Below are 24,714 nucleotides of genomic sequence, written 5' to 3'. Positions count from 1 at the left end.
GCAATATGGCAACTTTGAAACTAACTGACAAAAAAGTAACCAGTAAAAATGTCACAAAAGATGCTGTCATCATTCCTAATGTAAGAAGATGGTAGGAGTTAAAAGTCCCAATTATTTCTAATTCAATTTCGGCCTTCATTTGTGAGGTGTGAAAAGTGAACATTGCATCATTTATAATAGCAAAATTGCACTGATCGACAATTTTGAAAGTATCATCAAATAAAACTGAATAAAATGACAGTAACTGAATAGCTCTCGTCTTCAGGAGGCCTCAAGTTTTGACAAGCTTCTGGGCTTGACATTTACTCCTGATCTTAAATGGAACCCGTACATCAAATCTGTTGCCAAAGCTGCTGGAAAAATGGTGGGGTCTTTCTATCGATCTATAGATATCACTGCTGATGCAATTCTCTGTCTATATAAGAGCCAGGTACGTCAAAGGATGGAATACTGTTGCCACATCTGGGCAGGAGCTGCTAGAAAGAACTTGTCCTGCCTTGATAGAGTTCAAAATAGACTTCGTAGCCTCGTAGAAGATGTCATTTTCTCTTCCCTGCAACCTCTATCTCACAGAAGTGATGTTCCGAGCTTGTCTTTGATGTATCGTTATTTTCATGGAAAGTGTTCGACTGAGCTTCAGTCTATGTTCCCCCCCCCCTCGCCAAACTTTCACCAGAAACACTCATCTAGCTGAAAACACTATCAATAATCCCCCCCCCACTCTTTATCTGTGCCTAAACCTAAACGTAGATTCCATGAACAAAGCTTCTTTCTTAGAACTGCACGCCTGTGGAATTGTCTTCCGTTTTCCTGCTTTCCGGCTCACTACAATATGGTTGTCTTCAAGTCTAACGTAAATAAGTTCTTGATGAGCCGTTCCATATAAGTTATCAAATTTACCAAATTTTCATTACTAATGATTACTATATTGTCCAATTTCTACTGTACACTCTTTAACCCTTATCCTTGAGTGGCCTCTTGGCCTTGATAATGTGGTGATGCCTGTGTAAAAAATAAAAAAAACTCTATTCACATTCAATATAATTCTATACATAACAATTATTATGCCTTTTTTTTTAACGATTCTAGTCACAACTTACTTTATTATTTTTATTTTTGTACCTTTTCTCCACGTTAAAAAACGACCCTGGTGTCTAACTCTGTCCCGTGGAGAGGCATAGTAAATAGGTACTTTATTATAAGTCGATAAAAATGTTTGTCCAATTTTGGTGGCGAGTTCTTTATGTAATTGGTATTTCTTTGCGATTTTGTTGAATTCTTAACTTGGCACTGATCACATTCATCCATTTTGAGGTCGTTCCAATAACCCCTTTCCCAGTCAAACACATATAGAGAAAAAACTTCAATTGTCCTTCTTCAATGCTTATGGCACAAATCACTTATTTTGTATCGTTTATTAAATTGTTAGGTGAAAGTATGGATTAGTTAGAAAAACCCCCTCCCCTCTACATGTTAAGAAATGGGTTTCCAAAAAGTTCTCGGCATAAGTATTTTTACTTTATTGTTTTAACATCTTTATTTTATTTTTGTATTGGCTTTCTGCAAGTTAACGCAGTGATTGTTTACAAATGATTTATTTCTGCTTTGTGAGGACCGTTCTGCTTTATGTTGAATACCCAGAAAAAGTCCCTTCTGATTAATGTTTACGAGTTTTAAAATAAGCAAACTTGTCTGTTTTTCAGAATAACAGAATATTTTTTTAACTGGTAGACATTAATCAGAAATAACTTTTTCATGGCATATATGTGCAGCAGAATGATTTACACAAACCGGAATTTTTTAATAAGAGATTTGTTTTTTTTTGTTTTTTTTTTCATACAAGAATTTGCGACGCTATAAAATTCCTACCTTAACAACTTCCTATTAGGGACTTGTTCAAAAAATTGTCCAGTTACCAAATCCATTTGAAAAAAATCACCAAAGAAGCAAGTCACCGAACTTCAACCATATCAATGATACTATCTACAATTTTAGCTTTGAGGTGTTTTCTTTCAAATGCTGTCCAATCTAATTCTGATATTTCTGACTTTAGCGGAATACTTCTTACCATTGTTGAACAATTCAATGAATCAATGGAAACAAGATTTTTATCCAATCTAAATGATAAAAACTTGGTTGCGCCTACTTTCCTAGATCCAAGATTCACATTTAAATTTCAAAAGAATGACATGAAAAACTAAGAATGTGATTCTACATCTTTCTACTGATGATGATGAAGCAGAATCAGCAGGTTACACTTCTTCAAGCTCTTTTGAGGGTCAAGAAGATCAAAGTGAAAGTAAAACTGTATCTCTTTCAAACCTGTTTGATGAATTAGCTTCGAATAAGCCTACAGTGCTGGTGAATTAGCTTCGAATAAGCCTGCAGTGCTGGTGAATTAGCTTCGAATAAGCCTGCAGTGCTGGTGAATTAGCTTCGAATAAGCCTGCAGTGCTGGTGAATTAGCTTCGAATAAGCCTGCAGTGCTGGTGAATTAGCTTCAAATAAGCCTGCAGTGCTGGCGAATTAGCTTCGAATAAGCCTACAGTGCTGGCGAATTAGCTTCGAATAAGCCTACAGTGCTGGCGAATTAGCTTCGAATAAGCCTACAGTGCTGGCGAATTAGCTTCGAATAAGCCTACAGTGCTGGCGAATTAGCTTCGAATAAGCCTACAGTGCTGGCGAATTAGCTTCGAATAAGCCTACAGTGCTGGCGAATTAGCTTCGAATAAGCCTACAGTGCTGGCGAATTAGCTTCGAATAAGCCTACAGTGCTGGCGAATTAGCTTCGAATAAGCCTACAGTAACAAATCAAAACTTAGAGCAGGTAGAAGCTGAGTGAAACCTGGAAACTGCAACTACAACAGAAATACAAGAATCACAATCTAAACTCAAAAGGAGTAAATCCCTTATGGTTAAGTGCACAAAAGAAATTGACCATTTTTGTAGCTTTACCACTGCTCGCAAGAGGTGATGATCCATTTCAGTGGTGAAAGTAGACACAGGAAACTTCTACTGCTAAGTAAATTGGCTTCAAAATATTTACATGCACAAACTTCATCTTGGAGGGTGAAAGGCTCTTGAGTACAGGTGATAATGTAACTGAGGAATGGGCTGCGTCCTGAGAATAGAGAAATGTCTCTACATTACAACTTAAAAGTATTCAACTTTAGATACTGAGGAGACTATAAGAATAGAAGAGGAAGTAGAGCAGCAGCAGGTGCAGAACTTCAGCTTATAATTATTCATTTAAAGAATTACAATTTGTACTTTGTAGTTGGTTTGTAATTTTTCTTTTTTTCTCATCTAATTGTTTAATGATATTCATTTAAGAATTGGAAATTGTATTTTGTAATTTTATTCAATAAAGACAAAAAACCGTAATAGTGGCCAGCCACTTCAATGTTTAGTTAAATTAGCAGTTACTTTGTTAATGCATCAGAGCTATCTGATGAATCACTTGGCAGTGATGAAATGATTTAAATTTAATGGGAAAGAGAAAAGTAATTAATCAGCCAAGTGGCTGATTAGGCCGATTACCTGCCACTTAATCGGTACACCCTTATATACAACGAGGGTAGATAGAAGAAGAGGGTAAATTCAGTTCTATAAGAGGAGATAATATTATCGGGATAATATAAAGCTCAACAAATTTCAATGGAGTTTATATAGGAGACAATAGGAGTGGAAAATGAATTCGCAAACACTGTATATTGAAAATATAGACTGAGTCATTTATTTAATAAGGATATACATACATTTAGTTGCGGGATAAAGGGGACTCTTTATGCCAAGGTATTTTGAAGCTCAATGCTTCTCATCGGAAGAGTAGAGAAGGTGCTAGGTATTATATATATATATTAGAGAGAGAGGTAGGTAATGGGACAATTCCAATATTTTTTCTATTCTCTAAGAATTTCTAAATATTAAGCTATAGTAGTGTTATTCTTCAGATTACTATAAAATCCCATGTAATGTGCACATATATTTTTGCAAATGTAAAAATATATTTGTTGGGGAGAAGGGATCTATAGATTTTGACATTTAGTAATTTTATCGTAAATATAAGCAATGAAAAATAAGTTTTAAACATTTATGCTAATGACACCACCTTCTATTCGGGTATTGCTTCTCGCCCATCTTCCTCAAATCAGTTGAAATATGTAGTTGATCCGGGTTCAATTATGGATCGGTGTAAGAAATAGTTTGTTTTCATTTAATCTTGTTAAGACTTGGTTATTGTCTTTCAATCGTAGACGTGTCCCTTTTCTTCCTGGGATTCTTATGGATGGATCTGCTCTCGATGAGAGATCGACTCGAAAACTTCTTGGTCTTTCTTTTTCATCAAATCTTACCTGGAGCTTGTATATTAAATCCATTGCTCTTTTAGCTTCTCGTAAAATTGTTTTCTTTCTGCCGCTCTAAACACTTTTTCACACCTGAGGCTATTCTCTATCGCTACAAATCTACGATCAGACCATGTAATGGAGTACGGCTGTCGGAGTACTGCTGTCATATTGGGGCTGATAAGTCCGTGCTCCATTTAAAAGTTTTTGATAAATAGCAGAAACGTATTTGCAATCTGATTGACCCTCCCCTTTTTCACTGCAACCTCTCTCTCACAGACGTGATGTTGCTAGTCTCAGTCTTTTCTACAAATACTATTATGGCATGTGTTCCTCAGAGATCTATTCCCTGCTTCCTTTGTTCCAGCTCGTTTGATTCCTTGGTCTAGTGGTCTCCATCAATTTGCTGTTTTGATACCTCATTGTTAAACAGCTTCCTATTCCAGCTTCTGTTCAAGGACTGCAAGGTTGTGGAACTCTCTTCCTGCTCACTGTTTCCCTTCTACCTACAGCTTCCGTCCTCTCAAGATTAAGGTCAGTAAGCATCTCCTGTCTTTGCAATAATCCTCATCTGTTCTTGTTAGCTTCTTAAATGAAGTGGCTTCATGCCTTGTCTTGAGCGATTTCCATTAAAAAAACAAAGTTAAAACAATCATTTTTGACCTTGAAAATTTTTTCCAATGTTGATTCCGATAGCTTAAAATGTTCTAATTTTTATCGTTTCCGATTCTGATTAATCGTCCCAACACAAATCTCTATCTCTCGCTCATATATATATATATATATGTGAATTTTAAAATAAAATGCATATAGAGTATGTTTAAAGCCAAATTACAATGCAAAATTATTAAAATAAGCAAATTACTTTTAAGATATATATTTCGGAGTAAAACTCCCTCGTCAGTGTTCTATATTTTTTTCTCTTTGTCCTCGTCGTGATAAGTTGAAGGAAGAGTCCACGTGATGTTAACTGCAGTGTTGTTTTTGTAATGCCGAAAAGGTTGAGCTTGGCTGCGCAATTTGAAAATCAGGGTAGTTTTTTTTTGTTTTTTATCCGTGTTAGCATTAACTGAAATTTGAATTTTAAAATAAGATACGTATGGAATACGTTTGAAATCAACATACAATGCAAAATATATATTTTGGAGTATTTGTTTTTATCTTTATTTTTCAGGTTTTCAGTAATTTTTTTTTTTTTTTTTTTAAATTTATATTTTAAAATGAAAATATTTTCTAATTTAAAATTTTTTTTTGATTAAAACAATTTCGAATTTTGAAATGAAACATTTTATCTTAAATTATGAATTAAAAATTTTTTTTTGATTAAAACAATTTCGAATTTAGAAATGAAACATTTTATCTTAAATTATGAATTAAAAATTTTTTTTTGATTAAAACAATTTCGAATTTAGAAATGAAACATTTTATCTTAAATTATGAATTAAAAATTTTTTTTTGATTAAAACAATTTCGAATTTAGAAATGAAACATTTTATCTTAAATTATGAATTAAAATTTTTTTTTTGATTAAAACAATTTCGAATTTAGAAATGAAACATTTTATCTTAAATTATGAATTAAAAATTTTTTTTTGATTAAAACAATTTCGAATTTAGAAATTAAACATTTTATCTTAAATTATGAATTAAAAATTTTTTTTGATTAAAACAATTTCGAATTTAGAAATGAAACATTTTATCTTAAATTATGAATTAAAAATTTTTTTTTTTTTTTTTAACCCTTTATGGCCTGGTTCAACTAATTTGTTCAGTAATAAATGAATAAAGTGGGAATTAATTCAAACACACCTTGTACATATTTGTTCAGTATCTGGGTAGATGCCAAATGCATCTAAATTTCAACTGTCCATTGCTTACATTCAGTATGTTGCCATCGTCTCAGAGTGTGTAGAAGTTCGTTTGTTGTCATAAACACACTTTTTTCAAACACTATGGATAATAATCAATAATAATCAAGGTAAGTTTATGAAATGCAAAAATTCTCAGTGGTAGTTTAACTATAATTTTTCCAGTTTGAAAACTTTTTTTTTTTCTTTTTTTTTTACACAGTGGTCACCACTTATCAAGGCCCGGAAGCCACTCAGGGATAAGGGTTATTGCAAGTACATTACGTTAGTGTGGAGATTTGATGAAGTGTTTACTTAAGGGGGCGGTTCATTAGGAATTTGTTAACGTTGGACTTGAACACATCCAAATTGTAGTCAGGTGGGAAGCAGGCAGACGGAACAGAGTTCCACAGGCGTGCAGTTCTAAGAAAGAAGCTTTGTTCATGGAATCCACGTTTTGATTTAGGCACAGATAAAGAGTGGGGGAAATTTTTCACAGTGGATTCAGCTAGACTGGTGTTTTTCGTGAAAGATTGGCGAGGGGGGGACCAGAGATTGGAGTTCAGACGAGCACCTGCCATGGAAATAATAAATTATAGTATCATTACCCTTTAAACTAAAATTAACAATGAATATTTTTTAATCATCTGCATCGTAATTCGGGCCATAAAGGGTTACAAAAAATTTTTTTTTTTTTCTTAATTACAATTTTTTTATTTAATTTAAAATATTTCTCATTCTAATTGAAAAATTTTTTTTAAAAGCTTAAAATTTTTTTAAGTTTTTAAAAATTTCAATCTTTTCTTTTCAGGTTAAAGAAATAATTGGCCGTCGAACAAAAACCGTGAAGGGCAACGTCAGATTGGAATACCTAGTCCAGTGGAAAGGGTTCCGGCCGAATGCTAGTACGTGGGAGCCCGTGCAGAATCTGAAATCGTGCCAGGCCCTTGTGCGCAAATACGAGATGCAGCATCACAAAGACGTCAATCTAAAAAAAACTACCGCAAGTAAGCTCCTCAAAAACGCCATCAGTAACAAAACTTCGAGCGATTCCAAAAAACTGGCCGTCGTCAGGCGAAGCAAGCCGAGCTCGACGGCTAAGAAAAAAGTCTCGATGATCGATGGTGACAGTGATGATGGCTTGCGCTATTCGCTGATGATAAAGCCGCCAAAGAAAAAAACGGATGTATCGAAACCGATAAAGAAATTTAATAAAGGAATACTTAAAGGCTCAGACGTTCAGATAAATAAGCTTCCGTTGACGTTGATTCAGTCGAAGGAGGCTAGTTTAGTGACGAACAAGAAAAAAAGCGTGAAACGCATAAAACTTATGGACAGCATGAAAAAACACGAACTAAAACCAGGTAAGATTGTTTGGATAGTATTTACATTAAGCACCCCCAACTTGAGTATTTCAAACATAGGATGTCCCAAAATGATCTGACACATTTGTAGATCAAAAAAAAATGTTGAATAACAATTAAATAAAGAAAATATGTTATTTTTTAACATGTACGTAGAATGCCATTTTATTTTAAAAATTCGTTTATATCTTTCTCCAACTTTACAACATGCCAAGAAAGAATAGAAAGAAAAAACATACTGAGGATGGAGTTTGACTCCGAAATATATTTAAATTATAAAATTCAAGCAAATAAAATATTTATTTTCGTAAAATTGCTTTCTAATTTGACTTTCAAGCGCACTTGATGCGTATTTTATTCAAATTGAATCAACACTTCTATGGCGGAACTCTCACTCCTAATTTTAATCTCGTGTCACCAACGCCCCATTCCCAACGTTTCAAAATACAACCACTGATATACAACACGTGGATCTTTATTGCTGACTTTTCTTTCTTCAACGTTACAACATGGCAAGAAAGAAGAAGCAAAAAAAGAAACAAATAAAATACTGAGGATGGAGTTTGTCTCCGAAATATATTTAAATTATAAATTTCAAACAAGTAAAATATTTATTTATTTTCATATTGTGTTGTGATTTGGCTTTCAAGCGCACTTGATATGTATTTTATTTTTAAATTAAGTCAACACTTCTATAACGGAATTTGCACTGCATTTATATCTGTATTTATAAATTTTGTAAATTTTAGAATATCCTTATGAATTGGACTGTTGATTGTGATTGTTTTTGCCTGCAAAATCGCCTGATTAAATCCCTGCGGTTGTTTTTTTTTGGGGGGGGGGGCTATTTGAAGTCAAAAGTATTCAGCGACTGCCCTTGATCTCTTGAAGAATTAAAATGAACTATTTGTTCTGAAATTGCTGCTATTCCACCTGAGATGACCATTGAGTTATTGAAAACTTTCTTGAACATCTAAAATTTTTGGTTAGCAATGATTGAAAACATTTGGCCGATTTAATATTTAAGACTATGAAATAAAATGGCATTTTATGTTTCATTCGTTTAAAAAAAATTTTTTTTAATTATCTTTATTTTATTTTATTTTTTTCATTCATTTAAAAAAGATTTTTTAAATATTTTCTTTGTTATTTTTTTTTAATTTATTTTATTTTACCAATCAGACTATAATTATATAATGGGGAATGGATGTTAAGATCCAGGATATGAGTTCTCTGCCCTTTTTAGTGAGGACCCGCATTTTTTTTTTTTTTTTTTTTTTATCAAAATTTGGTGGAGGTGAGCGATTTATTTTATGGCAAAGAATTAGGGTGCAAGTCCAGAATTCAATCTAATTAAAAATGAAGAAAATTTTTTGCAGTATACATGATGGTTAATTAAGAATTAGAAATCAAATAAAAACATAACTTGTTTGTTTTAAATAAGATTCACACTGGAAGTTATACTAACGCTGACAAAATTAATTAACATGTAAACATGTGTTTAGTTTTAACACGCAGACAAGAGAGACATCTTTTATTTACATTCTGAGATGAAGAGGGAAAATACACCTTACCAAAAACGCTGTTTTATGATGTTCATATTTTTATCACTTTATTTGCTTTAAAGTCTTAAAATATATAACGTGCATTATTATTTGTTAATTAATTTGAAAGTATATTAATTTCTGAACAAACTGGTAGTATTTCGAGGACTTAAAGTGCTTTGGTTTTTAAAATCTGACTATTTTAACAGAACCCCCTTGAAATCTGTGATTATCCAAAGTGTTTTATTGTCCATGTGTATTGCTACTTTATAAAGAAAAAGATTATTTCCGGCATTTAATCTTTCCCTCTTTCTATCTCTGTCTCTTCTTGCATCGCCTTCATTTTCCTGTTCATGGAATCCATGTTTATGTTTAGGCAACGATAGGGAGTGGGGGAATTTAATGACAGTGATTTTTTGGCAAGACGAGTGGTTTTTTTTTTTTTTTTTTTTTTTTTGTGAAGGATTGGTAGGGAGAGACGGGGGGGGGAGGCGCATAGATTAAAAATGTTAAGACATTACTTTTGGAGCACGCCTCGTAGATGCAGTTGGGATTGGTTCATGTGAAGGTTTTTTATTTCTTGTAGTATTGGTTTCCCCCCCCCCTCCCACCTTCCAAACACACACTCACAGACATGTTGGGGAGGAGTAGGTTGGGAAAATGAGATGGGGGGGGGTAATGGTCGATCAGAATAAGAACAAAAATCAAACCTTAAATTTCCATTAAAAACCAATGTTATCCACTTAATTGTCACAGTTAATAACTAGTGGGACCTGTGGAAATTCCACAGGGAACTCATTCATTATATATATATATATATATATATATATATATATATATAAGGGAAAATGTGTGTGACCGGGTGTTCCTGCTAGTTCATTATAAAATGGTACCCCCCCCATTTTTTTTTTTTTTTTCGTGTGGAAAAATCGACAGCGATTGGTGAATTGTACACCCGACGGTGGTGACAATTTCAGCTAGTATACATATGCACCTAAATAGTGAAAAGATGGACAACGCAAGTGAAGGGTTGCGGGTTATTCGGTCCGCGTGTATATTTCTTTTTAATATTCGTTTCATTTTTCTGAACCTATTTTAATACATTCGGAATTAAACGAACTCTGACATTATTAGCAACAAGAAATGCATTTGATAAACCTGGACACGTCATCACACAATAAGCAAATCATCAAGAGGAAAACATAAAATAATAATGATAATATATATATATATATAAGGCAAAATGTGTGTGACCATTTCGTGTATGTCTTCAAAAGGCTTTTCTCGCACATGGTTCCGATGTCGTTACGATCGCTTACAACTGTTTATATGGGTCCTAAATAATAATATGTACGATTTGGGAAAGTGCGTCACATCTAAATTTATTTATGTCGACTTTTACAAAATTATTGCTATTTTGGCTTCTCACATGTTGATGAGGCTTTTTCGTATAAAAAGCGAAACTAATTCAAAGTTAACAACGAACAACGTTCTCGGCATTGCGCCGGGAAATGTCCAGAAGCAATCAGCTTTGATCAATGTTGTACATCAGGCAATTGTTATTCAATCTGGACAATTGGGAGCTGGTTCCCCTCCCCCCAACAGATGTTGGGGGAAAAAAACAAAAACAGTCAAACTTGGGTAAACAACTGCGTGACTTCTATTTGACCTTCTTAATTAGGTCAAATGGAAGCAGCAGAGTTAACTTTTATTGCGCACGCCTGTTTTTATAGTTTAATAAATAAATTCAATATCAGACAATTGCTATTCATTTTGACACTCCCTATTTATGGGGAGGTTTTCCCCAACATCTTGGAGGGAAACGCAGAAACTGGCTTGTAGCCAAAGTTAAGTTGCGTGATGTTTGACCTCATTAAATTCACACACCTGTCTCTTAAGTTTTTAATCGTTAAATTAAAATGCTTTCGAGCGGGTAAGGTACCAGTCTTTTTATTTTTTTATTTTTTTTTTTTTTTTTTTTTTTTTTTTTAAACACTTTTCCACCTTCACGTCAAGGCTTCGGGTTTGAGCCTACCTTCCTGCCCAAACTTTTTTTTTCATTTACACCTCCAAAACACCCGACAACGCTACTAGTATGTAATATATTGATGTTGGCATTAAAGGTATTCATATCAGGGATGCTCAATTGTAAAGTACGCTTAAATATGATATTTTAATTTGTGCAGATTTCATATATATTATCAATTTACTATCAATTTTTATATATTATAAAGTTGCGATTTCAAAAAAAAAAAAAAAAAAAAAAAAATCCATAAGACTTGCGTTCATCAGCTTGAACCAAAACCAAAGTTTATGAAAAAATATGTATTATATATATATATATATATATATATATATATATATATATATATATATTGTTTTTAAAATATAGATTCAGCTACTCTGATGAGTCGTAGACGACGAAACGTGTCAGTGGATAATTATATTTTAAAAACAATACATATACTGCCCCCTATGTGGGGGTACTAAATTGGTTAACGGGAAAATTATTCCTAACTCGCATTTAGGTAAAAGTGCACTTTTGTAAATAAATTAAAAAATGTATTGCAAAAACAAATAACATGTATATATGTATCTTCAGCTTTATTCAAAACCAAAATTTATGAAGAATTCTTGATAAAACTATTTATAAAAAAAAAAAAAAAAATAGATTACTGAAGTGCCATCAGCTATAACCTAAACCGCAACCAAAACATACGAAGAATACCGGGTGTGGAGAGTAGTGATGGGATGATTCCAATATTTTTCCCAATTCCAATACAATTACTGATTCCGATTCTATATAAATCTCTTAAATATTTTACTATAAAGTTATTTTGTCCCGATTATTGCAAAAACACATCTTAAATGTGCATATATTTTCTCAAACGTAAAAACACACTTGTGAGGGGGTGATCCAGAGATTTTAGTCTTACTGGAAGTTTAAATCGATAAATATTTTTTTTTTTATTACTACAAGCAGTGAAAGATGATTCTTAAACCAAAATCAAATAAAAAAGATAATTAAAGAAATCTGTTTTGGCATCGGAAATTTTTCCGATGCCCCAAAAAGTTCTGATTTTTCCGATTCCGATTAAATATCTCAACACTAGTGGAGAGGTTTAATGTTAAGATATTGAGCAACGGACCCCTAAAAAAAAAAAAAATGAATATTAATTGATATATGAATATGCAAAACCATCAGAAACGTTTCTTAATACGTGTTCGTTGTATGCCCAAAAGAACAATAATTTGTTTGAAAAAAAAAAACATAGTTAAATTCTATACATTTTCTTATTTTTTTTATTTATTTATTTTTTTTTTGTTAATTCTGTTATTCCATCTTAGGTTTGTTATCGGAAACTGAATAGAAATTATTTGCAATTGCACACCCAACAACCTCCCATAACCCACTAAACTCTGGTTCAAAAATGTAACCAAACATATATTTGTCCAAACTATTATTTTAAACTTACTCCAGGGCTCTATGAACAAATTTATATTTAGTTGACCTTTGACAACCTAATCGCAAAAAAAAAAAAAAACCCTGGGACTCGATTCTCAGCGACACTCTCCGCTCTAACCAGGTTCCATCCGGTTCTCGAGAACTCAACGGCTCAACTCTCCCAAACATCTTAACTCCCGGCCTTATATTATCTCATTTATGCAAATTAATGCGCATTCGAACCTGCTGATTCGTCGCCTTCTCGTCTTCCATTGCTCGGGTTTCGAGTTCGCACATGCAGCCCACCTCCGTGATTGCAGTCACATTCAATTTTCACTACAACAACTAGATATTTTTGTTTACTAGCCAAACCCACATGATTTTTAGAATATGACATGTTCGTTCTGTGACAAATATGTACATCATAAAGATTTTTCTATGTGTTTTTTTTATAAGTGTAATTCTAAATATACAACAAATTTTATGTTGATAAACATTCTGATTTCTTCAGATGTTTTTTTTTTTAAAACAGCCTTCGTTAAAAAAAAAAACGAGTATATTCTTCTATTAAACTTTTTTTGTTTAAATGATTTAACTTTGTTCGGTTAAGTAAAAAAAAAAAAGGGGGGGGGGATATTTTTCACTCGTGAGCTTTGGGATTGGCAGTGAAAGAAATACAATTGCCGAAAGATAAGTGCTTTATTATTTCAAGTTGACATTTTGAAAAATTACTCGCACGACTTTTTCACTCGCAATGTACACGAACCTTGTACTCACATGTACGATAAACATTATTTTAATTTAAGAAAACATTGTTTATGCAACTTCTGGGCTTGACCGTTACTTCTGATCTTAAATGGAACACGTACATCAAATCTGTTGCCAAGGTCGCTGGAAAAATGGTGGGATCTTTCTATCAATCCGGTAGATATCTCACTGCTGATGCAATTCTCTATCTATATAAGAGCCAGGTACGTCCGAGGATGGAATACTGTTGCCACATCTGGACAGGAGCTGCTAGAAAGGACTTGTCCTGCCTTGATAGAGTTCAAAATAGATTCGTAGCCTCGTAGGAGATGTCCTTTTCTCTTCCCTGCAACCTCTATCTCACAGAAGAGATGTTGCAAGTTTGTCTCTGATGTATCATTATTTTCATGGAAAGTGTTCGACTGAGCTTCAGTCTATGGTCCCCCCTCGCCAAACTTTCACAAGAAACACTCGTCTAGCTGAAAACACTATCAATAATTCCCCCCACTCCTTATCTGTGCCTAAACCTAAACATAGATTCCATGAACAAAGCTTCTTTCTTAAAACTGCACGCCTGTGGAATTGTTTTCCGTTTTCCTGCTTTCCGGCTGACTACAATATGGTTGTCTTCAAGTCCAACGTAAGCAAGTTCTTGATGAGCCGTTCCATATAAGTTAACAAATTTACCAAATTTCCATTACTAATGATTACTATATTGTCCAATTTCTACTGTACACTCTTTAACCCTTATCCTCGAGTGGCCTCTTGGCCTTGATAATGTGGTGATGCCTGTGTAAAAAAAAAAACTAGCTCTTCAGCCCGGCTTTGCTCGGGCCCTATGTAGTGTTCATAACTTTATGAGCAGAATTTCTCTTCAATTATGTAATGAATAGTTTTTTTCGTATTTTTAAAAAAAAGATAAAATGGGATGTTGCGTTTGTAGATCTGTATTAGTGTTTGGACGATTAATCGGAATCTGAAAAATTTGAGCCTGTTTTCCGATGCCAAAACAGATTCCTTTAATTATCTTTTTTATATGATTTTTTTTTTTTTATAAAAACATCTTCCCTTGCTCATAGTAATAATAAAATAAATATTTACTGATTTTAAACTTCAAGTAAGATTACAATCACTAGATTCCCCCCCCCCCATCCTCACAAGTATGTTTGTACGTTTGAGAAAATATGTGCACATTTAAAATGTGTTTTTACAGTAATCGGGACAAAATAACACTTTTATAGTTAAATAATTAGAGATTTATTAAAAAAATCGGAATCTAGAATTGTATCGGAATCATTCCATCACTAATTAGTATGTAATATATATATATATATATATATATATATATATATATATTTTGGGAGAGAGAGGAGAGAAAGAAGTATATAACGATGAGTTTATGTATAAAAAGTAGGGTTGTGTAGATCTGTGTTTGTGTGTAAAAATGATGGAAATAAGTTATATATATATATTAGTTACACAAAGGGTCCGGGTCTAAGCCAGGTTGATATGCTAGTATACATATATGTGTATATACATATATGTATTTATATGGATAAAAATATGGCACGCGTCTGTGGATGGAATGTGAGGAACATGACAGCTAAACCAGAATTGTTTTAATATTTCTCACGAATGTAAACAAAATTTGTTATTGTTTGAGTAGCAATACACATGAAAAAATTGAAATAGCATTGAATATTTCAATATTGGTATGCATAGAAAGAGCTTGATGAGCTAAGAAAGAATCTTTTTAAATTTTTGAAATCTGATTAAAATTAAGGAAGTTATGGCTATTTTTGTACCTCACACGTTTGGATATTTTTCCCTCTTTAAGACCATATGCGTTTCGTCACATTTTTTGCACTACTTTTTCAGTAAAAATGTCATATCTTTGTTAAAACACAAGACTAAGAAATGAAATTTACCATATAAGTGTATTTTTGTACAAGGAATCAGAATATGCAACTGAAAATCTCCCAAAGTTTATGGTTTCCAAATAATCTGCAGTAAATGTGCATAAATATGCAGCAATTCCTTATAAATGCCATGTATCCATAAACAGAAAAGAAGTTGGAGAACTCAAAGTTGAATTGTAATGTGCTTTATGTACAAAAAACTTAAATCTAAACATAAGACCATTTAAAAATGAATATATTGCAATATTTCTTTGGTATTATTGTAGATTAACACCTTCTGTTTAACCCCACTCAACTCCTTCTGACCACCCCTCCAAAATGTGATTCTACCTTTTTAGGAAATTATGTATAAAATGCCATGAAATACTTTAATGAAAGATAAACAAATTATTTTAGAATTGAATGTAAAATAAGTTCCTATTACAGGTCATTCTAGCATTTTAGGGCAGTTAACTTTTTTTTTCTATGGGAAAATATGCATGCTTTTTTTTTTTTTTAAGATGATTATGTGTAGTTTTAAGAGGGTTTCTATGCAATGAGAATATGAGGAGGGTTGCCATTCGGTCTTTGAATTAATTGTAGGGCTAAGGAAAATTATGTGCGAACATACTGAAAACTTGACAGAGACAAAGCTAACAAAAACAATATTAGAGGGGGAGCGGTTAGTTTCACAAAAATTTAATGTAAAATAATTCATCATTTCCTGGCCATTCTAGCATTTTAGGACAGTTAACCAATTTATTTTTATGTGTATTTTTCTTTAAGGAAGGGTCTATTTTTTGTTTGTTTTAGATGCTTGTATGTGGCTTACAGAGATATTTTGTTGGGGGGGGGGGGCGCTTGCCACTCGAACTTAGTGTTATTGTTAGGGTTAAAGAGTGTTTTAGGAGGAGACTTGCCACACATAATTTGTATTAGAGGTAAAGTTAAGAGAGCTTTTTTTCAAAGAGAGCGTTCAAAAATTTGTTGATTTCTATTTTCGAGATTGAAGGTGTTAATTCCATAGGCCGTTTATACTACGCTGGAGCAGGTTGTAAAATATCTTTCGCTTAATAAGTAGAAAAAAAAAATAACAAAATAGAAAGCTTCCTAATTGTAGTTTGATGTGTTTTCTAACTGCTTTTAAAATTTCAAGAATATTGATATAGATTTTGAGGGTTTGTATTACTATACACATAGATTCGAAAAAGTTGTCAAAAAAAAACAAATATATAACAAATAAATGTTATCAAAAGCAAGTTACTTTTCTACCTAACTGGATAATTTTTTAGTGTTTTTATTTAATGTAACATGTTTATTCAGCTTGAAAACAGTGTTTACTAATGTTTTGGAAAATTTAAAATGGCGCCCGCCGCCCGACTCTCTTGAAACGGTGAGTTTGGGGAAAAGAGTTAAAAATAAAAAAGTAGACAAAATACTGCTAGAAACTCGCTCAATATGTTACCGTGACATAGGCTGACATATATTCGGTGAGTTTTTAACAGTATTTTGTATAGTTTTTTTTTATTTTTAACTCCTTTTCTCAAACTTACCGTGTCAAAGAGAGTCGGGCCGGGCGCTATTTTTAATTTTCCAATACATCGGTAAACACTGTATGTATTTCGAGCTGAATAAACATGTTACATTGAATAAAAACACAAAAAATATATCCAGTTAGGTAGAAAAGTAACTTATCTTGCCTTTGATAACATTTATTTGTTATATATTTGTTTTTTGACAACTTTTTCGAATCTATGTATGAACGAGATTTTGATACTTATTTTGATTTAAAAAAAAAACATTTGTGGCTGTTCGCAGTAAAACATTGTTTTAATTCGTTGTTCAAGACTAATTTAAAGAATAAAAGTGCATGCAAGCTTCCTAATTGTAGTTTTTGTTTTTTAACCATGTTTTTAAATTTGACGAGCTATGTAAGAAATTGCAACAGATTCATAATGCCGAATTGGTTGGGATTGTTATTATACATTCTGAAAACCGAATAGTTCTAAACTAATGTTATTCTGATAACAAAATAGCTCTCATTAAACGTATAAGAACATTTATATTCATATTTTCATATTTTTCTTAATTCGTTCTTGAATAAAAATTAAAGAACGCGTGTTGTTTACACTGTGCTGTGCTATGGCTGATTCTACAGGCTGGAGCTGCTGCTGCTTCTTTAAAATACTAACTTCATTTGACCAAATTCGAGAAATATAACAATTTTTTTTTCGGGTAGGTCCTTTTAAATTATCAATTACCGTGGTCCTACTCAACATAAAATAATACTTTTAATTGATAAAGATAGTAAAAAGATTGATTTACTTACTACTGGGTGTCCGAATAATTTTTTTTTCAAAATGTTCAATACTCGTCATATTAAAGTCTTATTTTTTACACGACAAAAAAAGAAATGGTCAAAAATATTTCGGACACTTGACAGTATTAAGATTAACACCTCTTCTAATTGGTTCCCAAATTTCATGACGAAATTCTTCATACAATCACGGTACGGACCTTTAGAAAACAGGGGGGGTCATTACAAAACCTTACCGAAAACGCCATTTTATGACGTTCACATTTTTATCACTTTATTTGCTTAAAACTCTTAAAATATATAATGTACATTCATATTTATTAATTCATTTGAAAGTATATTCATTTCCGAACAAAACAGTAGTAATTTGAAGACTTGAAGTGCTTTGGTTTAAAAAATATGGCTATTTTAGTAGAACTACCTTGAAATCTGTGATTATCCAAAGCGTTTTTTCGTCCGTGTGTATTACTAGTTTGAGAAAAAATGTAGCAGTTTAAGGAATCTGGTATTGTTGACGTTTTGAAAAGTTGACAGGAAAAAGTGACACAAAAAAGATTGGCAGATGGATTTTTGATTGTCAACCAAGCAGACACAACGATATACTTCTCTCTGTCGCTCTCCTCTCTCTATCCACCATAACAGAGAAACAACAAGGAATAAAAACGGACTGTTGCTTACACCAAATGTGTTGTTGTGTATTTGAATTCTAGAAAAAAAGGTTCATAATATAACAAAGACAGTGCCTTACCCTCCCTGTTATCCAAACTTTTGAGATATAGATTGACGATGAATGTTTTCTTTTTTTTTAATATTGTCTCCTCATCAGCATAAATGGGTGGAGATAGGGTAGGAGACCAAAATAAACTAACATTTTTGTAACAAGTAAAGGTGGATGAATATATATATATATATATATATATATATATATATATATATATATACACTAGAAAAAGTACCCGTCATTGACTGGGTTCAAAAACAGCCTACAAAAAATGGACTCTGATTTATGAAAGTATGATAGGTTATGAAAAGGAAGGGTTGTAAAGAGATAGCTTCGAATTTGGGGGTATCAAAACCAAAGCAAAATATGATGAAAGTAAAAATAAAATAGATAAACCCCATAATTTATTATACCTTATCTGTTCACACTGAAACACTTATCACAATATTCTGTGGATCTATATTAAAAAACCTTGTTAAACTTTGTGACATATTTCCATTCTATGGAGGTCAGGCGCGAACGAACACCCCATAATTTTATTATACCATATTTCTTCAAACGGAAACATAATTATCAATGTATACTTATGCGGATAGATATGAAAAGTCTTTATTAAAGTTTGTGCCTATTTCCATTCTATGGAGGCCAGGCGCGAAGGGAAGGCAGGCCCCACAATTTTATTATACCATCTCTATTTAAGTTAAGAATACTTTCATAAGTATGTTTTATGTACATCTATATCAAAAACACTTGTAAACGTTTCTTTTTTTTTTTTTTTTTTATTTCCATACTTTGTGGACCAGGCGCGAACACCCCCACAATTTTAATGAACCACTGTTCTGCCAGATCAAACATACCCATTCCTGTGTCTCGATACATCTTCTATCATTATATCTAATTAGTTTTTTAAAATAGTAAACCATATAGGAGCCTATTCGTGACCAGACACACACACAGACATTCAGCTTTATATTATAGATATATATATATATATATATATTTTACAAGGTGGATGAATCTATATTATATAAATATATATAATGTAAAAAAGGTACGAAGATTCCAACGAAAGAAAAATTCATATTACTAGCTGAAGTACCCAGGGGACCAAAAATGTAACTAAACATTTTATGGCAATACGACTAACACATTGATATTTGTTCAAACTATTATTTTAAACTTGCTCACATTTAAGTAAACATAGATTATTTTAATTAAAGACAACATTTATGTAAGAAATATTTACGTTAAGATTTTTGTTCCTTAGAAGCGCTGGTTGAGCTTGAATAAAATAAGGCTTCTAAGAAACAAAAATCTTAACGTGACTACCGCGTGACCAACGCACCGTTCCGAGATCTAAAAAAACTGACGTAAAACCAACAAACGGACTTCTACTTGCCGATTCTCTGCTCCAACAACAACATGACAAAAAAAAAGAAAGAAAGAAAGATATACTGAAGATGAAGTTTTGCTTCGAAATATATTTATGAATTTCAATATAAATTTCAAACAAAATAAATGTCTGTTTATTTTGTAATAATGCGTTGTTTTGGCTTCAAACGTATATTACACGTATTTTATTTTATTTTATTATGTAAGAAATAGTTTTTGTTTTTACATATTTTTTAATGGATTATGACAAAACTTTCGCATTAAAATAGATTTTCTGTCTTATCAAAATTTGTTTTGATATAAAAAATGTTACGGTTTTCTTTTAAACTTTGTTACTATAGGTATTCTGTTTTCTTCTTTTAATTTCTGACTATACTTAGAGAAATTTTTACATTCCTGAATGACGCCATGATGGTAATTATATCTGTTTTTACACTTTCAACCAGTTAGACCGATGTACGCTTTATTTTTTGTATTGTCTGTTGTGGTCTTTTTTACTGTCACATCTATTTTATAATTGTCATATTTGCCGTCCTTTTTTTCCCGGAATTTGTGACTGTTTGTCCATTTTTTTTATACGTATCTGTTGTCGTTGCATGACTGTTGTTCGACGGAGTGAAGACTTTAGACAGGTGGTGAAATCTCTCTCTGGTTTGGATCATTTATCGTCATTTTGTTTTATTCACCCCTAAAAAGAGGCATATTCGTAGTTGTAGAGGGGCAACCTAGGTGGGGAGCTGGGCAGCAAGACATCTGTTCACATCGCATTTAAATTTCTACATGTCCCTATTTACAATTTGAAATGCAGCATCTGAAGAACAGATACTACACTTTGATCTTGTCCCAATTTCTACATGTTGGTACAATCAGGAAAAAAAAACCAAAAAACAAAGCATGAAGGAATTCTAAAGGCAATCAATCCAAGGAAAGAAGTATTTTGGCCTAATGGCTAAGATCAAAGTGTAGTATCTGTTCTTATTAGAGTAGAACATTTTTTTTTTGGCATCTAGGGGCCTCTATAGTGAAAGGGTGGAATTTTGCTACTAGTTCAAGTGCATTAAGTTTATTGGAGCACACTGCACTTTAATCCGGCCCATTAGCTAGGATCAAAGTTCTCTCAGGAGGCAATCTTCTCAGGCATTACCTTCTTTCACTGAGGGTGTAGGGATGTTGTTTAGGCCACTTTCATCTGTGCATAGACTGCCAATGGGTCTGTACAGGTATTTAAAATTTTTGTTCAGTCCAAAGTGGCCCTTTGTAAGGGATCTTGGGTACGACCTTAAAAGGCATTCAGTATTGGGCCCCATTTGGGGGTTGTGGGGAATGTGGAGTTTCCCCTTAGTTACCATTGCTCCCAGGTCCACTTTGGCCCGGAGTGGTAATACCTGTTAGGGCAACTGGTGTTATCGGATCAGGCTGTCTGAAGATAGTGGTTTTCTGAACAAAAATGCACCAGACTCTGATATTGTTTTTGCAAAACTCAATCATGTTCTGCAAAGTTTAAAAAAAGAAATTCCATAAAGGAATCAAACTAAATAAATATTTGAAGTAAAACATGGTCACGCACTTAAATAAAATGATTTTATCATTATTTTCGACACTTCAAAATTTTCAAATTTCTCATTTAAATTTTATTCAAAATAAGTGTCTTCTGTAAGTGTGTGACCATGTTTTTACTTTAAATTTCCCGCTCAAAGTTAGAGCAAAATACATCTGGAAGCAATAGAACGTATATTTCTCTTCTACTCCGAAGCATTACATCCTCCTCCTTAACACCAAAATGAAGAAAAAAAAAAAATTCCGTACCGGACTTTCTATCCTGTTGAAGCTATTTATAGCGAAATATATCAGACTTACTACAACAGCAATAAAAGTAAATAAAATGTTTTTATTATTATTTCTGACACTTTCAAGTTTTTAAATTTCTCATTTAAATATTTGAAGAACTTGAAAAATTAAACTTTCTTTCTTTCTTTTTTTCTTTCTTTTTTCTTTTCTTTTTTCTTTTCTTTTTTCTTTTCTTTTTTTTCTTTTTTCTTTTTTATCTTTTTTCTTTTCTTTTTTTCTTTTTTCTTTTCTTTTTCTTTTTTTCTTTTTTCTTTTTCTTTTTTCTTTTTCTTTTTCTTTTCTTTTTTTCTTTTTCTTTTTTTCTTTTTCTTTTTTTCTTTTTTCTTTTTCTTTTTTCTTTTTTCTTCTTTTTCTTCTTTTTTTCTTTTTTTCTTTTTTTTTCTTTTTTTTTCTTTTTTCTTTTTTCTTGTTTTTTCTTTTTCTTTTTCTTTTTTTTCTTTTTCTTTTTTTCTTTTTCTTTTTTTTCTTTTTTTTTTTCTTTTTTTTCTTTTTCTTTTTTTTCTTTTTCTTTTTTTTCTTTTTCTTTTTTTTCTTTTTTTTTCTTTTTTCTTTTTTTCTTTTCTTTTTTTCAAAATGACTGGATTTGACATTAAATCACCTGAAAAGGGGTTGATATGCCGTAAAAGCAACATAGCAACTTTTTTAAGGAGCTGGATTTTCCTCCATATAAATTTTTTTTTTTTTTCAATCCCTCTTCCTCCCATGTTTTCTCTGGTTTTCCCCGTGAATCGAATCAAGTGCTTACAACAATTCTCATCAATTTTAGGTATCTTTATCCTCGGGCCAGTAAAATCAACAGCGACTATACCAATCCTATAATGATCCAGTCCCTGTTGATTTTGTGGTAGGAATTTAGTTCCGTGCAGTTCTTGGAGGTCCACCCTCGCAGGCTTTGCCCTCTCTCTTTGAGAAGGGGTTAGTTTATTGCTCATCACCTGAGGCACCCTCACCAGGGAATGCCGACTGAGCTGCCAAGGCACTTTTTGCAGGTCAGAGTGTGCCCCTTTGGGGGCGCTGACTTCTCAATCCCACTTTCTGACCCTGGTGTCATGTTTCTTGTTATGAAACATGACCAAATGTTGGATTTAGAGAAACCATCTTGGTCTATGAAAATAAAACGCGAAGTAACTCTAAAAAAAAGAAAAAAAAAATGAACCGAAGAATTCGAATTATAAAAAGTTATTATTTTCTGAAAACTGAAAATCTTTGTCCGATTTAGCAACACTTAGTTTTTGCTAATTGTCTTCAAAAACTTTTCATTAATAATTAATTTTCTACCATATAGTTTGTCATAATTTTTGGATATGTTCATTACTTTGACATGGCAATTAAGAAGATACCACTGGTTTCATGTGAAAGTCAATATTTCGATTTTCAAATTTCGCTAAGAATAACCGTATCTTGTAAAGAAAAATGTATTTTTAGTCTTTACTTTGAATTTTTTTTTTTTTTCAAAATGTTTTTATATAGCAACAAATATATTTTTAAAAGTTTGTATAAAAAATAAAGAATTCTGGCCTTCTGAATCCCGAGTCAGTAAAGTCATTAAATCAAATCTGGAGTTGATTTTGAGGTGATAGCCAGAAAATACTTCTGTGTAGGCATTAAAAACGTTTTTTACGTTAAATATTCTTACAAGAGGAGTCGATCTAGTTAAAATTAATTTTATTTTACGCATCCAAACTTGAGAAATGGACTATCAAAATATGTAAACCTCAATTAAATAAAATCTGTCTAAACTCCTTTTGAGTTAAAATTTACCTATCTAAACAATTTTTGTAGTGGGAGAGAGCTAAACATCCCATTCCTTCAACATCGGTCATACCATATTGCTCTGCACACATCTTCCACGTTTTCTTTGGCTTTCCCCTGCCAACTGACCCTGTTGCCTCAACTTTTTTTTGCATCTACTAACCCGAGAACTCTCCGGTAAAGTCACTAAAGAGAGTCTTGAGACGATCTTGAGTTGATAGCGAGATAGTACTTATTTTATTTTACGGATCTAAACTAGAAAAATGCACATTCAAAATATTTTGATTGATTGAGGGTTCAGCAAAAAGAGACAGAAATTTACAGAACAGGAAGTGATGTATGACTTGCCCTCTAGTGGCCAGGCATATGTCACCAGATTTAAAGGGCGATAATCAAGTTTAGCTAAGGAGTACTGTTATGTGTCTGTTGACTGGGAATTTCAATTCCCACATACTTCTTTGTAGGCATTAAAAACGTTTCTTAGGTTAAATATTTTTACAAGCGGAGTCGTTTCTAGTTAAAATTTATTTTATTTTACGCATCTAAACTTGAAAAATGCAGGATCAAAATATGTCGATTGGTTGAGTTCAGCGAAAAGAGGCAGAAATTTACAGCCCGGGGTGAAGATATAAAAGAACAAAAAAATGGGTTAGTAGACAGGCAGGTTTGAACCCGTGACGCAAATATCTGAGCTCTTACCGCTGTGCTACGACAACAAAGCAAGTCAAAAGTGTTTGAATTTAACGATGTCAAATCAAAAGCTATTGACTCCTTGATAATTAGGTCAGGAGTTGGCAAAAAAAAAATGAAATCTCTCGTATTTATTTTCTTCACCATGAGGTCGTTCCCAGCTTCTAGGTATCCAAATGAATAGCAATTATAAAAAGAATTATAAAAACAAAATACTGTCGTTTAAAAGAAAAGAAAAGGCTAAAATGAACTCGATTTTATTAAAGACTAGCGGGGATACCCGGGGTGTTTGGAGGTGTAAAAGAAACTGTTAGTAGGCAGGCAGGTTCGAACCCGTGACGTGTAGGTGGAGAACTTAGGATTTTACCCCAGCAAGGAAGTGAAAAGCATTTAAATTTAACGATGTCAATCAAAAGCTGTTGACTGAGTGATAATTAGGTCAGGAGGAGGTCGTTAAGTGTCCAAATGAATAGCAGTTGTCTGATATGAGGGTTTTTCCACACAGTGAGCAAAGCTAATTGCTTTCTGGACGTCCCCGGCACGTTAGTTTCGCTTTTTTATATGAAAAACACAAACAAACATGCGAGAATAACGGAAATTTTATAAAATAAAAGTCGCTCAAATAAAAGATGGAGACAACCTCGTTATGTAAATCGGAGATATTATAATCTAGGGAGTATATAAAAAATTCTAAGAATTAGTGACCCCCACCAAGCGACCCTGCGAAAAAAAAAGCCTGTGCTGGACATGCAAAAAAAAAAAAAGCGCACACACAAACACACATACATATTTTCTCTTTTCTAT

General features: G+C 32.6%; 1 protein-coding gene across 3 annotated transcripts in view; it reads left to right on the top strand.

Moving 5' to 3' along the window:
* The window catches only part of LOC145268833 (chromodomain Y-like protein 2), an 89,834-nt gene that overhangs the window by 18,722 nt on the left and 46,398 nt on the right, over window positions 1–24,714 (top strand). For 2 of the 3 annotated variants that reach the window (XM_080124494.1, XM_080124492.1), the window contains exon 2: window positions 7,004–7,556. In XM_080124494.1, the coding sequence (XP_079980620.1) occupies window positions 7,157–7,556 (400 nt within the window). In that variant the 5' untranslated portion in view covers window positions 7,004–7,156. Of the gene's footprint in view, window positions 1–4,713; window positions 4,881–7,003; window positions 7,557–24,714 lie in introns of all 3 variants that reach the window. The other variant, XM_080124493.1, reaches the window with a different exon arrangement.

The sequence above is a fragment of the Euprymna scolopes genome, chromosome 44 (assembly GCF_053919585.1).
Source record: "Euprymna scolopes isolate OS-2025 chromosome 44, ASM5391958v1, whole genome shotgun sequence".
Lineage (NCBI taxonomy): Eukaryota > Metazoa > Mollusca > Cephalopoda > Sepiida > Sepiolidae > Euprymna > Euprymna scolopes.
Note: the sequence above shows the minus strand (reverse complement) of the source record. Positions and strands in the feature narration are given on the sequence as shown.